The sequence below is a fragment of the Anguilla anguilla genome, chromosome 12, assembly GCF_013347855.1.
Source record: "Anguilla anguilla isolate fAngAng1 chromosome 12, fAngAng1.pri, whole genome shotgun sequence".
NCBI lineage: Eukaryota > Metazoa > Chordata > Actinopteri > Anguilliformes > Anguillidae > Anguilla > Anguilla anguilla.
In genome coordinates, this window is record NC_049212.1 from 38,402,172 (window position 1) to 38,418,329 (window position 16,158).

At 44.2% G+C, this 16,158-nt stretch overlaps 2 protein-coding genes across 2 annotated transcripts in view; one reads left to right on the forward strand and one right to left on the reverse strand.

Annotated features, from left to right (window-relative positions):
* Positions 1–3,925: 3,925 nt before the first annotated feature.
* Positions 3,926–14,331, reverse strand: ppme1 (protein phosphatase methylesterase 1). The gene is made up of 14 exons (XM_035386345.1): positions 14,066–14,331; positions 12,928–13,021; positions 11,264–11,356; positions 10,222–10,279; positions 9,209–9,260; positions 8,589–8,743; positions 8,221–8,311; positions 7,878–7,943; positions 7,651–7,780; positions 7,316–7,445; positions 7,015–7,059; positions 6,365–6,429; positions 5,648–5,715; positions 3,926–4,793 (listed from the first exon to the last, which is right to left on the reverse strand). Exons 1-14 carry the CDS (start codon positions 14,149–14,151, stop codon positions 4,775–4,777), a joined length of 1,152 nt encoding a protein of 383 aa, XP_035242236.1. The 5' UTR covers positions 14,152–14,331; the 3' UTR covers positions 3,926–4,774.
* Positions 14,332–15,565: 1,234 nt separating this feature from the next.
* The window catches only part of c2cd3 (C2 domain containing 3 centriole elongation regulator), a 30,286-nt gene continuing 29,693 nt past the window's right edge, over positions 15,566–16,158 (forward strand). The window contains exon 1 of the mRNA XM_035384334.1: positions 15,566–15,792. Coding sequence (XP_035240225.1) covers positions 15,741–15,792 — 52 coding nt within the window. The 5' untranslated portion in view covers positions 15,566–15,740. The remainder of the gene's footprint in view (positions 15,793–16,158) is intronic.

The window sequence follows — 16,158 nt, forward strand, 5'->3', positions numbered from 1 at the left end:
GGGAGGGGAGGGGGGTGTGTGATCTGGCAAGCAGCCGCACTTGTGAGCTGGCCTCTTTTCAGGCGTCCGACTCCCAAATCAGTGTGGACCTGGAGAGGCCTCTACCTTCGCATACTAAGCTGGCTTCAGTCCACACCACTCTGGAAGACTGTTTGCCCCAAGTATCAGTTTTTTTTTTTTTTTAAAGTGGGGAGGACACAGTGGCAGTCTTTGAAAGCTTAAGCTGCAGATAAAACTCTGCACACGGACTGGTTGTGATGAACCATTGCACCATGGTTTTGTTTTTCATTTTTAAATGACTTGCGGTCGAGATTAACAACCTGGAGGTTCAGATGTACTCTTGGATGACAGCGCTGACTTTGGAAAAACTGGAATATGGTAAACTGCATGTGGACTGCTCTGCACACCCCCCGCTCTTGTACTTCAGGATGCACGGATGGATTTTGGGTCACGTCACACGCCGCTGTCTGCGTGGATGCTGCGAGCTTGCGACCCGCTGCCCCGTCACGGGCAGGATATCTACGAGCTACAGCACATCCTCCCGTCAGAGCTCACCGGGACCGCGTGTCACGCTCCGTAACCAAGACAACGGGGAAAACGTGGTGCTGATGCTTTCCTTTACCTCACACTGTACACATGCACATTTCGTTGTCTGTCAGCACGAATCAGAATGTTATTTTACTTTATTGCTGAATATTATGAGAGTTTTAGCTGTGGAAGGGGGGAGGGGGGGAGGGGAAAGAGAGGGAGACAGAGAGAGACTACCTTCCCATGTTGTGCTTGAGGACACACGCACGCATGCAGACACACACACACACACACACACACACACGTCGCTCCCTCAATATTTTGGGGCTGGAGGCTCCAAGGGGCTCATGTGCAGGATGGTTTTGTGGGCCAGTCAGTGGTGGAAGACTCGAGGGGGGAGGGAGCAGGGAGCATATCAGCTTTACAGAGACTGAGGACTCGCTTCAGTTCTGCAGACACACACGCACACATACGCGCGCACATGCAGACACACACATACATATGCGCGCACATTCAGAAATACACACACACAGAAATACACACAAACACACACATACACACACACGTGCACACCCACACATTCAGAAATACACACACACACTCACACACATACACATACATGCACATATGCAGAAACACACACACACACACACACACACACACACACGCATACATACATACAGAAATACACGCACACATACGTGCACTCATGCATACATGCGCACATGCAGAAACACGCACACATACGTGTAGACATGCAGAAACGCATGCGCCCCAGAGCTGCAGGAATGCGCCCCTCTCCCGGCTGCATTCCTAAACAGCAGTCCCTGATTGTTCCCTCAAATATCTGGCATAGGAGGCCCCTGCTTGACATATTTCTACCTAGGGGGGTAAGAGTGGTTCCCCCCCCCCCCTCATGAAAATATGAAAGCTTTTTCCTCAAGCTCTGAAATCCCTTCTTCGTACTAGAGGGGGTTAACCCTTGCGGTACGTGTCTGTATCTACCTCTCCTAGAATGTACAATAAAGGCACACTGATGCCAAAGAACCAAAGCACGCGATGACAGTGTCACAGAGGGAGATTAGCATTATTCAAACAACAGCAGGGTCTTTGGTTTTTAATGCCTTCCCTTTATACATGTGAAACTGCGAGACACCCTGTCTGAAACATCGAAACTCGTGGGGAAACTTGAACGATACTAATAAACTGCATTTTGAAAGAAAATGTATGTCGTGTCCGCTTCGTGTGTATGCGCGCGCGTGAAACAGGAACCTCTGAGTGGATGTTTGAAAGGATGTCCGAGGCCGGTCGTTAGTGTACACTGTGTTCCGAGGGTCTCCCCGCCTCCACAGAGGGGGTCAATGATGTTTCTGTTCCCCTCGTTCATGTCAGAGATCTTGCACGCGGGCGGGCGGGCGGACGGACGGTGAACACGTGCGACGCAGAGCAGGGGAAGTTCCTGCCCGCCCCGGAGATCCGCCACGCGGACTCCCCCCGTCTGCTTCCACGCTCCGATTCGTCCCCGCGTCCCTCCCCAGATCTCGCCCAGGGAAAGCGCCCTGATATTTACACACGAGGAGGGTTTAACACAGTTTTCTACCAACCGCCATAAAGCACAATGAAAACTGAGAACGTCTGCAGGCTCACTTAAATCCAATCCGCAGCACTGATGTTGAATGTTGTGCTATCGTCAGAAGCCATTTGTAAAACCTGCTGATGTGCGTGTTTCTACTGCCTCCATACTCGAGCCCACCCCTGGCCTCTAAAACAGGATGATTCATCATCTGTTACTGACCACCTAGTTTCATAGCTGCACTGGAGAACTAGCACTGCCACTGAAGTGTTCCCCATATCCATCATACAGTTCCGGAGTTCCAGGGGCAGTCCCTGCTGCACATTTCATCGTTACAGTATTAGCAGTTGCCTGATTGCATCCATGCAGAGCAATGTGATTACACACAAGCTGGCCGGGACTGGCAGAGATCGAAAAAAAAACCCAGGCCACGGAAAAAGGCAGCCTCATGAACCGTGCGCGCGTTTCTATGGAAACAGGGAAGTTCAATGAGTGCACATTAGTGACCTCATAACTGAAATATCTGTTATGTGGGCAAACGTGCAGATTGATGCTGGAGTCAGTTCTCTGGAAGGGGCAATCATTTCCTTTATGAACTCACTGTACAAGTCCACAGGTGGGAAAACTAGTCAGCTTGCAGACTTTGTTAGAAGGCTGTGATGAGTTTACATTAAGCCAGTTACCATATCCGACATCCGTCTCTGCAAAGGTCACGCCTTTTTTCTCCACATTCATTCTCATAAACTGAAGCTATTCCACTGCACTGGTTGGGGAGAAGGCATCAACAAAAGAAATGAAGGCAGTTATTAATTTGCACACCGATTCCTGGGTTCACAAAAGCAACAAAGAGCGAGATGGCATACCGGACAACCTGCTGAGGACAGGGGGGCCTAGCTTTAGCACCAGACTGCCGAGTGACACAGGAACTTGTAATTGCCCGGAGGTCAAAGGTCACGCCTCTTCGCTTCGCGCCGCAGGGATTCCACAGGCTTCCCCGAGGGCGCTCCGCGTTCGATTCCGATCACCACAACAAACTTAACCACAGAAGGCCCTGTTGCTAAGCGCGGGCGAGTTCCCACACCCGTTCGCTCATTGAGGTCAGAGTTCACCGCACGCGGTGGGCACATTCTGACCAGCGGGCTTTCATTCACGCTCGTAAAAACAGCAGAACCGTGTGGAGATGCGCGCTGGAGATTTTCCAAACGCACGGTTGTCACGTTGAAGCAAACAGCGGCTCATCAAGATCAGCCCGGGCCTTAAAAATGTGGAGTGTGCAGCGCCACGTGACACGACGCGACAGTGAACCTGGATAATGGCCCATTTTTTAAAAATGTCTTGCCAGAGTTTTAGAAATCGTCTCATCAATGTCACACCCAGATTGCACATTAGGGCTTTTTTTATGTTTGCAAGGCTATCCAATTTGAATGTTCAATATTTCACACTGTTCAGTTTTCATGTTCTAAAAAAAAAAAAAAAAAAAAAAAGTGAAATTGATTATTGCGGCATTTTGATTGATCTTTTTTTCAAAAGGTACATTACATTTCACTTTTCTTCTCATGTAATTTTTGGACAAACCAAATACTGCCAAATACAGCCAAACTGTCAATAACATGAAAAATATCATATAATATGATATTTCAGCCACACCTATACCCAGCTCATAACAAAGAAAAATAATATCACCAAAATACATGGTTAAAGGAGAACATTGTGGCCACACGGTGGACTGAATGCACTTCGTTCATAGGGTGAGAGATGCAATTCAAACTCATGTCATACGATTAAAATTAAATGTGAACGAAAATGAGACTGTGAAGGGTTTCGTTCAGGGTTAAATTATTTTTAATAACCATAATTATATTTGTCATTCAAAAGCATCAAGGGGATGGTCATTGGCCAATAAATCAATAAACTCTCATAATCAACATAAAGAAATAAAATTAAAAAAAACTTATACAGTGAAATAAAATTCACCGCACTTTATGAAATTTCTCGCGCAGTAACCCATAATCAAAGGAAAACCGTCAGTAAAGAGCACTGCTGCCCTCTGCTGGTGACACGTCTGCAACTGCAAAAGACTTCACTACCCATAATACTACAGCAACAAACACTGAAGACACCGGTGGCTCAGAGGCAGGCTGTAAGCGGATGACTGCATTTTTACACGGCTGATTTCATGTTTATTTTTCATCGTCATTCTTAAAAGCCAACCACGAGAGACACGTCGGGCACGGCACACTGCTGTCGCTCAGAACCAATCGGAAACGGGCAAGGCGTCACAAGAAAAACCGCAAAATAAAACTGCGAAAAAGGAGAGCTGTGTGAAAAAAGCTGGGGGAAAAAAAGAAAAACTCAAAAAGGCAAAACCTTCCGCAAGGTAACGGCATCGCAAAGGTCTCTCGTCACAACACCAACAATAATGTTATTATGCGTAATAATAACAACACTAACAAAAAAGAAAAGAAAAAGAAAAACCAAAATCCTCTAAGTTGAAGAATTGAAGAGCAAAGCATGTCTTGTAACCGAGTTGTCAGCAATGTCCATCCGTCAGGCAAAGAGGCGTGCGACGGCAGCCCCAGGGTCCGAGCTCTTCCGCGAGATGGAGACAGGGCGACGGGACGTCACAGTGGCGTCTGGTACTGCTTATTTACACACAGGGAGCTCGGGGGCCTATTAGCAAGCTGGGAAGACGCTGCAACAGACAAACACGAACAAAGCTGGTCTGGCCAAATTCCCAACTCAAACCAACTGGTCATTCCACCAATCTAATCATCATCACCCCCCCTCAAACTCAACCGGCTAAATAATTCCATCCACCTCTGACTCGGCTGACGTGTGGCGAATGTTCTAGTGCAAAATGGCTGCCGTGCACCACCCAAGTGGGTGCTATACACATTGGTGCTGGTAGAGGTGAGTTTCTCACCTTCACTCCAACGTTGTTTTAGGCGCTATACACTGTAAATGCAGACCTGTATTACCACTATCATTAGCTGCATCATTCATGCAGTCCGTGCAGTGCAAGTTCCTTCATCTACTTTACAATTCTGCACCGGTTGGCAGGTAAGATTAAAATGGAACCTATCAACAAGGACACTGTCAAAAGAAAAAATCTGCCATGTCATTATGAATGCATAAACTGTCCTATTTCTCTGAGTCACTCACTCATTTCATTCTATTTTTACTATCACACCAGGCTGGCCAGCTCTGGAGGATGGGCTCCCCGTCTGCAGCCAGATTCCTCCACAGATTTCTCCCCATCAGAGAGTTATTTTCCTCACCACCATTTCAGTGTTTTACACCCTACTGGGGAGTCTTTTTTTTTTTTTTTTTTACCTCGATTGCTCGCTTTTTGGGGTTTCAGGCCTGGTTTTTGCCCACTTTTCCGTTCCGCATCCTGTGTAAAGCGCCTTTGCTACAATGTCTCTGTAAAAAGCGCTATATAAACAGCGACATGTGTTCTTATTCCGTTTTAATTCGGCATTTAGCCTGATTCAGCCGGACCCGGAGCGTTCAAACAAACAGAGACGGGAAGACGGTGGCTCTCACCACTGGAAGCCCTCTTTCGCTTCTGTGAACTTGTGACGGACCATGAAGGTGGCGATGGCCTCTGCTACCTGTGGAGAGCAGGAACAAGACGCTGAGCTCATTACATTACGTTACATTACAGGCATTTAGCAGATGCTCTTATCCAGGACGACTTCCACAACTTTTTTTTTTTTACACAGCATTTACACTGTATCCAGTTATACAGATGGATATATACTGAAGCAATGCAGGTTAAGTACCTTGCTCAAGGGTACAACGGCAGTGCCCTACTGTGGGATTGAACCCATTACACTACACTGCCACCCTGGATTCAGACACGACTACTTCCTGCACAAAGACGGCCCGTCACACGCACTCACACACACGCTCACACACACACGCGGTCACACACACGCTCACACACACGCACTCACACACACGCGGTCACACACACACGGTCACAGGCACTCACACATGCGCTGACACACACGCACTCACACACACGGTCACACACACACGGTCACAGGCACTCACACACGCGCTGACACACACGCACTCACACACACGCTCACACACACGTGCTCACACACACGCGGTCACACACACACTCACTCACACACACGGTCACAGGCACTCACACACGCGCTGACACACACGCACTCACACACACATGCTCACACACACGTGCTCACACACACGCGGTCACACACACACTCACACACACACGCTCACACTCACTTTTTCCGGCGCGTCTTCGTGCACTGCGTGGCCACACTGCGGGAGGACCTGCATCTGGAACTTCCCTGCAAGGAACAACAGTGTAAACATGGCACTACTGCAGATATGCCACACACAACTGCCAATGACATTCAGAATCTGTTTCATAATTTATTTTAACCAGTTTTCATGCTCTGATTTTTATCCCTTTCCTCCCAAACTTTGGAACGTCCAGTTACATTAATAGCCACATCTCATTGCTACAGCAGCCTCAGTTCATTAGGAATAGTGCGGAAGGGCACTCATTGTGTGAAGCACTTTCCGTCAGCCGCCATTTTGTTTCACTTCACAGTGGATCAGCTGAGCGGCCATGTTGGAGGAGAGCATCTCATAAGCAACTGACGCCGACTAACTGCAATTGACACAACAGACGAAAATGACGACGGGGTCAGATGGGGTCAGACTGCCCCACCCATCACTCTCTAGGCAACCCTACGGCCAATGATGCGTGGCCCGGCGGTGCTTCTGGACACAATCACGACTGGCAAGTTCAGGATATGACATCACACAAACACGTCACTACCCAGAAAACCAACGAAACGGCCGTTGTGCGCTGACGCTGCCGATCAAAGAAACACAGAGACGAAAGGGATCTCTGATTTCTTGCTTACCTTGCATCTGTCCAATTGTGAGCTCTTTATCCAGTCTGTCAACACCTGCAACAAAAAGGTGAGTTAAAGCCTTGCTCATTTCAATCCACTATCAAAGATTAACTTCTAATAATTTATCTGTCCTTTCCATTTCACCAATACAATAATTAATAGCGATACAATGTTCATGATTAGCCGGTTAGCAATCATGAACATTGTCAACAGCTGTGCAAACCAGCTAAACCGCTCCATTTCTGCTTGTAGATGGCGCCCTAACCACACCACCCCTCCACACCCTGGTTCCGCCCTCTCCCTCTCTCACCTGCCAGCAGGAGCAGTTTGGGGACGGAGCAGCTGAGGAACAGGGCCGAGAGCCCCCTGAACCAGCCGTCCCAGTACTTCTCCGTCTTGGCCAGCTCGATCCTCCAGGTGAACAGGCTCTCCTTTTTAACCTGAGGGACAGAGGAGGAGTCACCGGCCCTGTCCTGAATCACATGACCAGACATCCCAAATCACCTGACCAGAAAGGCTTGTGGAACAGACGAGCGGTTCAGAAATCACAGACTCTGCTTCCAGTTAGCATTTCCTTGCTTTAGCGTGGAGTTAAAAAAAAAACTATAAATAATTATACGTGTGCTGTATAGACGCAATCGCTACCTCGACATCATCCTCTTTTTTTCTTTTGTGATTGGACTCCCCCTCTTCTTCCTCCTCCTCCTCCTCTTCCTCAATGATCCCTTCCCCAATGCACTTTGATATTCCAGGGCTGCTCAAAGGTTCCTCACACCTGTACAGAGAGGGGTCAGGGGTTTGAGTCACAGAGTGTTTGGGAAGCCGAGTCACTGGTCAAATGGTGCTCGCGCCTGTCGGAATCGCAGACTTACTTTTTCACCTGGCCAACCATGGAGACACGCGCGGACTCAACGTTTCTGATCTGTCCACTTTTGACACTACCAGAAAAAAACAAAAACACATAACAATGGTCATGACAGACATCTTGGAAACTGTCTTCTCACACAGTCGTAAGCTGAATAGTTTTGAAAGAACACGTACATGGAGCAGGCAGTGCACGTTTTACCATGGGCGACTCCCTAGTTTAAAAAGCAGGTCCAGGCCTGCGTACTGCCAAAATACACTCTGATGTCAGCGATAGAGACATGCCTTTGCTGCATGAAAGGGCACAAGCCAATCAGCTTTGAGAAAAAATAGAATCTGCTCCCGTCTCACCTCCACTCTATAGCATTCTCCACTGACTTGAAGGTTTTCGGTCGACTCCGCAAGAAATTCTGCATGCTGTTCAAAGCGTCCATTGCAGTCCCTGGAAAATAAATTCAAAAGTGCCTTGACATCAGTTTGACTAAACAAATTAATCTACAGGGGGGACAAGAGTGTGCATGGCAAGGACTGCTTTTATGCCATTTCATGACAATTTATGTTTCAGAGATTTCAAACAATGCTTTAAAATACCATAAAGTTGACTGATGACAAAACAATGTTTGGTACATGTTTGAAGAGTAAAAAAAATAAATAAATTCTGACAAATACATGAACCCCAATACAAGTTCTTCTACTCGTAGTTCAGAAATTGATATTACCTTCCACCACATCAATCACACCAAGTCCCAGCAAAGATGGCACGTGATTGGCTGCGGCAGCGTGGACTGCTATTGCCCCGCCCATGCTGTGGCCAATCATCACAATTGGCGGAGCATTTTCACCGTAAAGAGCTTCAACCACCTTCCCAACATCCCTAGAAGAGTAAATCCACACCAGTGCTGTTACAACAGTGAGGCAGTTAATCAAATAACTGCCACAAATGATCCGATCAAAGAAAAAACACGGACTACGAAACAGTTGTCACCGCTTTGCTCGACTGCAGTGTTGCCCTGTTGCCATACTTCTGGGTTTTGGGTGTAAACAAGGCTATTTTTGGTTGCATGACTCGGTGTTCAAACCAATCAGGAACAGGATCATTTCGCCACCATGGCGCACAGCTAGCAGATGGCTCCGCTGGCAGCTTCGCAGCTTACAGTGTGCGAGCAAGTCACTGAGAACACCATAAATTTCTCAGTCAAAGCCGCAGTTTTAACAGAAATATGCTAAATGTTAACATAACAGCTGACGCCAACACTTGATTTAGCTGTCTGTTTTCCTACTCTCCCTGTCCAATACAAAGTAATTGTCCCAAAACAAAAAAAATACATTTTCAACTTACGTGGCCATTGTCTCTGCTGAAAGGTCTTCACAATTCTTAACTTTTGTGTCACCTAAAAAACAATTTGTAATCAATAGATGCAGTCATTGTTACCCTTGCATTTTAAGTGTTCATTAAGTTACAAGATAATTGCATACACTGACTTTGTCAAAAAATTATAAATAGGGAAATTTTAAAAATGGTCTTTTTAAATCAAATTTGTCATTTCTAAACAGGAGTGCTGGATGTCTGACAATGGGTTTGTTCTGATTGGTGGCATACTAAATGGGCTGCATTGCTGATTGGTTAAAATCTAAATACCATGCTAATTATGTAAAGACCATGGTCGCTAAATATTCCCTGTAGAGGGAAGTATGAAAACTATGTTTCTTTCAGAATATAAACTCATTTAAAACTCAACTGCTTAAAATAGCCTTAATATCGTAATTATTTAATATGATAATTAAAAGTTTCTTTGGTTTTTTTTATGTATGACATACAAAATTATTTTGATTTCACCAGGTCACCAATTTCAGTTATTCTGCGGCGGCAAATTCAATCAATCCACAAAACTCTAAGTTAAACCTTGACATTGCAATAAACTCCAAATACAGCATATGCTACAACAAATGCACAAAAAAGGTTTTGGTATCTCAAAATGAACTGTGCTGCACCATTATGGATGTTTTTGCATACAAGCAAATACATTATTAGGTGAGAAAAACGTTATATATACAAATCTCACCCTATAGCTCCTTATGCTGACACTATTATTATAAATGAAGCTGAGAAAGCCCCCAAGAGAAATAACACATTGGATGAGAGAAGAAGTTATAGATGTACTGTATTAATTTAATCTATCCCAATAGTGCTCTGTACTGATACTGCCATTCCAGCTGGGGTTGAGAAACCCCAACACCACAAAACTGGCCGCAGTGTAAGAGGCTTCTGCGCTGTCCAATCAGCACACAGCTCCCAGGGGTCATCTCTGGGTCAACGCTGAAGGTAGGGGCAAGGAAGAGGAAGTCTCTCACCGTGTCCCCTGAGGTCCAGCGCCACCACCCTGCAGTTTATCCGGCTGCAGATCACTGCCTGTGAAGACACAACACTGAGGTGTGAAACACTGTCTTTGTATCCTTCTGGGCCCGCTACACCGGCTCACACAGTGCAAACTTTACAAAGAGCCTGTCAATCACACTGACAGTGAGCCGTTTCACAAGAGCACCACATACCGATGCACTTTCTCCATTACAGTATCGCACAGCATTAGAGAATATGTATGAAACGGAACTGCTCGAGGCTTGTTGTTCAGCACCATGTACAAACGTTTCAAAAAAATGTTTACACCAATGACTATTTCTAAAATGCTGCATATGCCAAATTCAGAATTTTCTTTATTTTTATCGCATCCAGTACCACCAATGAATAAGGTGCAGTAATGGTATGAGGTCTGGAGATACCAAATGTTTATTTGTACAAACGTGCAGAAATACACGCGCGCACACACACACACACACACACACGTGCACACACACACACACACCCACACACACGTGCACACACATGCACACACACACACACACACGCACACACATGCGCGCGCACACACACACGAACACACACAGAGTAAGCTGGCAGTGCCTAACAGAGTCACAGCTAAAGAGGCAGTGCTTACACTGACACATTTTCCAGTGGGCCCATGCTGTCTGTCCAGAAATAGCCTCCCCCTGCCTGTTACAGCAGAGCGGCTCCCGAGCCTTTCCAACTGCACGCTACCTGCACACACCCCACAACAACATCCTGCTCATTTCACAAAGAGCACAGCTCTAAAAACCAATATAATCATGATATTCCCATATCCAGAGATGCCGCTTATAGAAATGAATATTAAAAGGAGCTACTAACTCCATCTGAGGTACTACAGGGGTGGAATTCACTGGCTGAAATTCTTGGGACTATCGGACAACCTGGAAAAGGCTGGCATCAGGTCTCACGTTTTTGTGGAACCTGATGGAAAATGGATCTTATTTCTATCCATATCCATGAAAATGATTTTTTTAAAATGTGGTAACTCACGGTGAAAACTGCCCATGACAGAGCAGAGTGACCACCTCCATGTAAGAGGAGAAGAACAGGTCCGTCGGATCCACTGCTGTAAATTCTGAATGTGTGTGAAAAAGTCAAGGTTGCAAACACAACAGAATGTATTTATTTATTTATTCATTTATTTTATTTGTTATTTTTTTGGGGGGGGGGGGGGGCTGGTTCTCAATACACTTATTGACATGATTCATTTGACTACATTTTTATTTTTTTAAAAAGGACAATAGAGATTTAATGATGACAGTTTCAATTTATGTAAAAGGGAGGCTTGTCTACAGAATATCTTTTCAGTTGCATTATTTATTCACTAAAAAGCAATTCATCATTTATTGGATTCAGGCACGAGGGAACTCATGGACTGTACAACAACTAGGTTGAGTGACAGGGTGAAAAAGGTTTTCCTTGGAAAATTAAAACATTTACTTCTCCACTTACTGCCTCAATTACAAGCCAGACCAGACCCTAAACACGATTTTCCCCGTTCAAAAGTGAACAGGCAAAACCCCACGAGGAGGTTCAACCTCCATTTGAAGATGGGAGAACATACATCAGTATTCAGACAACTGAAAAAAAAAAAAGAATTGCTTGGATCTAGGAATGACAGGTGCTTGTTGGAAAGACAGGTAGGCAACATTAAACAGTAATCCTTGAGAAAAAACCAAGCGAATAAGCTCAAAAAAGTGCACCAAGGAAAAAGGCAAAGGCACTTTATCTCTGAGGGAAAAAATACATTTAAAAAAAAACCTTTATTGAATAAGCTAGAACAAGGCAAAAAAAATAAAAAAAACACCGAGGCGTATCGACACAAGCTTTTCATCAGGGTCATAAAAACAATAGGCCAAGCCACACCTAGCACGTATCTAACTGGTAAATGCACACAATATACAACAGAGGGAGCTATAGAGAACCCACAGAATATACAAGATTAGGAGAATATCACAGGCCCACAGACAAAAACAAGCTATAAAAATATACCATGAAAAAATTGTATCTGCGTCAAAAATGCATACATGTAGCAAAAGACACACTAGGAAACCCACCCCTCCATAAACATGTAAGTCAAAGCAATGGCAGATAATCAATTTCATCATTTAAACCAGGGTAACTATCCAACATTTCTCTATCTGATGGAGTCTCATTAATCTATCACCACACTGTATAAGGATGGGTATAACCTCGAGAGCCATAGCTTTCAATGCGAATGGGCTCCCGTTTCCCACTTGCCCACAGTGAGCAGCCATGGGGTACTTAAAGTGTTGGGTACAGGTGGCAGCTTATTGTTCCCCTAGCCTACCCATTAACCTGCTCCTGGATCTCCCCCCCACATAAAAACAACCACATGGACCTTCAAGGTGATATACAAGGAAGAAAGTATTGCACTTTTTGCAAGCTTGTTTATCTTAAATTATCTACCTTCCCGTTTTGAACATTTTGCCATAACAGCAAGTTACCACAAAACAAGTTGCCAACTGGTTTGTTGAACCACAATTTTTTAGGAGGTAAATAAGTGTGGACCAATATGTCCTGCAAAGTGGGGGATAGGGGGGCTTCATCAGGTCAGATACCACAACACCCTGAACAGAAGTGCGGCTGGTGGAAGAAATGGAATCACTTATGTTTCACAAGATAAAGGATATGTCCTTGCTGTTGTCATTTTTCACTTCAACGTCTTCCATTGTTTCAAAGTACTGGCTCCATGGCAAGGGTGAAAAGTCCCGCTTTCTGCCAGGTCTGCAAGACAGGTGAAAACCATGATCAGGTGGAGAGAACATTCTACACCTGGAAGAGACGATTTTATACTGTACTGGGGTATATATCATTAGGCAAATTAAACTATTATTACAAAGACTGTGGCACTTCAATGAATGACTGACTTGATCTCATGTTTTGGATACAATACCGGCAGGTTTTCAAAGTTGAATTCAATGTTTTTTTTTTGTGTAATCATGGAAGCTTGGAAATAAAATACGTCACAGCTGTGTAAACATGTTATGAAAGGGGGGCCAGTGCCTCAAACCTAATGCCTCGCTGCGAATGATGTCGCAGAAGACAAGACGCGATTCCCAAGTGCGATGTGTCAATGAGTTTACGAAAATTTAATCATATACATCCTCTGAATCAATTTAAAGTTCCTTCATTGGTCATTTAAATAATGCACCGATGAAAAGTAATGGTCAGAGCAGGTTAAAGTCTGTGCGTTATGAATGCAAGCACATAAAAAGCAAACTTTCCTAGTTAACTAGCTAACTACAAACAAGTTTAAGTTGTCATTCAATATTGTTAATTTACATGGTGGTGACTAGTCAATAGCTACCATGCTAAACTAGCCAGGATAGTACTGTTTTGTTATAATGAGACGTCTAGCTAACTAGCAAGTGGTAGCAAACCATCTTATCTACACACAGTGCTTATCTGGCTAGCCAGCTAACAAGTTATGGTGCAAGGCACGACTGTAACTTACTTGTACTAATAACTAGCATTAGCTAAAGGCTATGGGACAACTGGCTACAAGACAATTTCATCAGTCCGTAGCAGTAAGTTACAATAGATAAACGCCCACGATAGGTTCTTAATTCAAATGTTCACTAGCTTGCTATCCTTACCTAAGCTCGTTTGCTACTGAATACTGTCACGATCTACGTCAACTCAAGATAATGGTAGCAAGCTACCTCGCTACTACTCCGACTTATCCAGCTAGTTACCGGAAAGTTCGTTGTTTTAAGAACTAGCTAGCTAGAATATATATATTCACGTTGTCTCGCATTAGTAACTCACCCCATTCTCATTTTAGAACCAGACTGCACACCTCCTGGCATTGGAGGTCTGGATGATAGCAAATTCAAATGCAATTGCTTCTCCATTAGCTGTGCTAAATTACGGTCTACGGCTGTGCAGACACGGTATTCGTGGTATTTAATGTCCTATATCTTATCCTAAGATAACACTGAATTTCTTGTCTTCACGAGCCAAACCTTCCGCAGTTCGAGTTGCAACTGAGATTAAATGTTCCGTATACAGGGGACGGTCTCATCGCACGACGCTAAAATATTGCACCGATGCATTCTGGGGACTGTATTTATTAATCAAACACACCCAAGGAGAAACAAAGATGCTGGGATTTTATATATACTACAGTTACCAGAATGCTTTGTAGACAGTTATGTTTAACGGGGACGACTTGAAAAAGGTGACGTAATGCTTTTACTGAGAGGAGAACACTTTGGGGGGTCACTTTCTCTGAAGCTTGGTGCAACTTGTAGGCAATGACATCACATATGATTTAATGTATTTTACTCCGTATCTGTTTGGGACATTGTATGAATGCAGTTGGTGCAATTTGGTGTCCTCATGACTCGGCACGGTCCTCTTAACCTGCTTTTCTCGTTAAATGATTTAAAAAATAAATAAATAAACATTATCAGAGTGCTGTAATTTTGTACAGAAAAAACAAATCGTCGCTCAAAAGTAGCAGCTGCAAAATGACCCTTATTAATGCACCGCTTTCACTACTGCATGTTAACACGCATAACTGTGGCAGTGCCGTTATTTATAGCACAAATGATTATTTTTTGTATTGCTCGGTGTGTCCGTGTGTATCTATTAAATCGCCTGATTCCATAGATCAGGGGTATCAGCACAGGTATCCACTGGGAGGGGGGGTTCTCCTTCACAGTCGTATGGTATGACGTCATTCACGTTCGGCTTGCGTGAAAAGGTGTCCAACTCACCCCCGACTCACTGTCAGGTGGGAGGTAGCCTGAAGAATATGTATGACACAGAACTGCACGAGGCTTGTTGTTCAGCACTATGTACGAACGTTTCAAAACAGTTTATACCAATAACTATTTCTAAAATTGTGTGTAAATGAGAAACGTGTGTGTGTATGCAAAATAATGATCACTATTTGTGTTCTTACATATGCCCCATTATTTTACACTTACACAGAAAAAGAATACAAGCAGACAAATTGTGTGCACGACCATAGAATGCTAAAAGTAAACAGTGAATTTGCATTAATTAAAAACGGTATAATGCATTGAGACAAAAAATCTGTTCAGAAACCTAGCTTCTCTGTTTCCTCTCCGTTACGCTCACAGAAAATATATACATTTTGTTCCATATGAAGCACTCATGTACAATATAATTTCATCGAGTAGCTCTTTGGGCGCAGGCTGTCACCACAGATGCCTGAAAAGGCACTATAAACTAGTCTACTTGCTATTTTGACTATTCTACTGGTATTCCTCCTCTATCCCATAATGCCATGCGTAGCAGCGGCAGTTATAGGTTGACGGCGGGACAGAATTAAGTGTCGTGAACGTTGTTGTTGCTCAGAGACAGGTTGTGTACTCAGTTTTAGCGAAAATCAATGTCAATTTGTCAGGTCATGGTTTCGTTAAAATGCAACTGAAAAATTCAGATTTTTGGAGGTCAGGGGTGCACGGACGAAATGAAGAATAAAAAACCAAAGGCTACCAAAGTGGGGAACAAGAAAAAGAAAGGTATCAATTAGCTAGCAAGATATTCTTGGCGATTCACTGCTAGCACTCTTGCTAGCCAATATGCTACTGTGGGTGTTGTTGATATAAAACGGAATAATAGTTAACCCATCGCTGCCTGCAAACGTTAACAATTAACGTTAACACTAGCTTGCAAACCAGTTCCAACACCCACCTGTTGAATTGCTACACGATTACAGCAAATAGCTAGGTTGCTAACTTGTTAATAATAGTCAGAAAACAATTTCTTCACTAGTATTTGACTGTACCTACCCCCTTTTAAGTTCAGTTAGCTAGACAAGGTAGCTGAATGACTATATACGATGATTTAAGATGTTTCAGAATTTAAAGCATTTAAGCAGTTAATAT

Bases quoted from the DNA above. Each gene is read 5' to 3' on its own strand.
- ppme1 (XM_035386345.1), bottom strand. From the start codon at position 14,151: ATGGAGAAGCAATTGCATTTGAATTTGCTATCATCCAGACCTCCAATG. The intron at 13,022-14,065 runs GTGAGTTACTAA...CCTGTCTTGCAG, and splicing joins GGTTCTAAAATGAGAATGGG to ACCTGGCAGAAAGCGGGACT. The intron at 6,430-7,014 runs GTAAGCAAGAAA...TGTTCCTTGCAG, and splicing joins CACAATTGGACAGATGCAAG to GGAAGTTCCAGATGCAGGTC.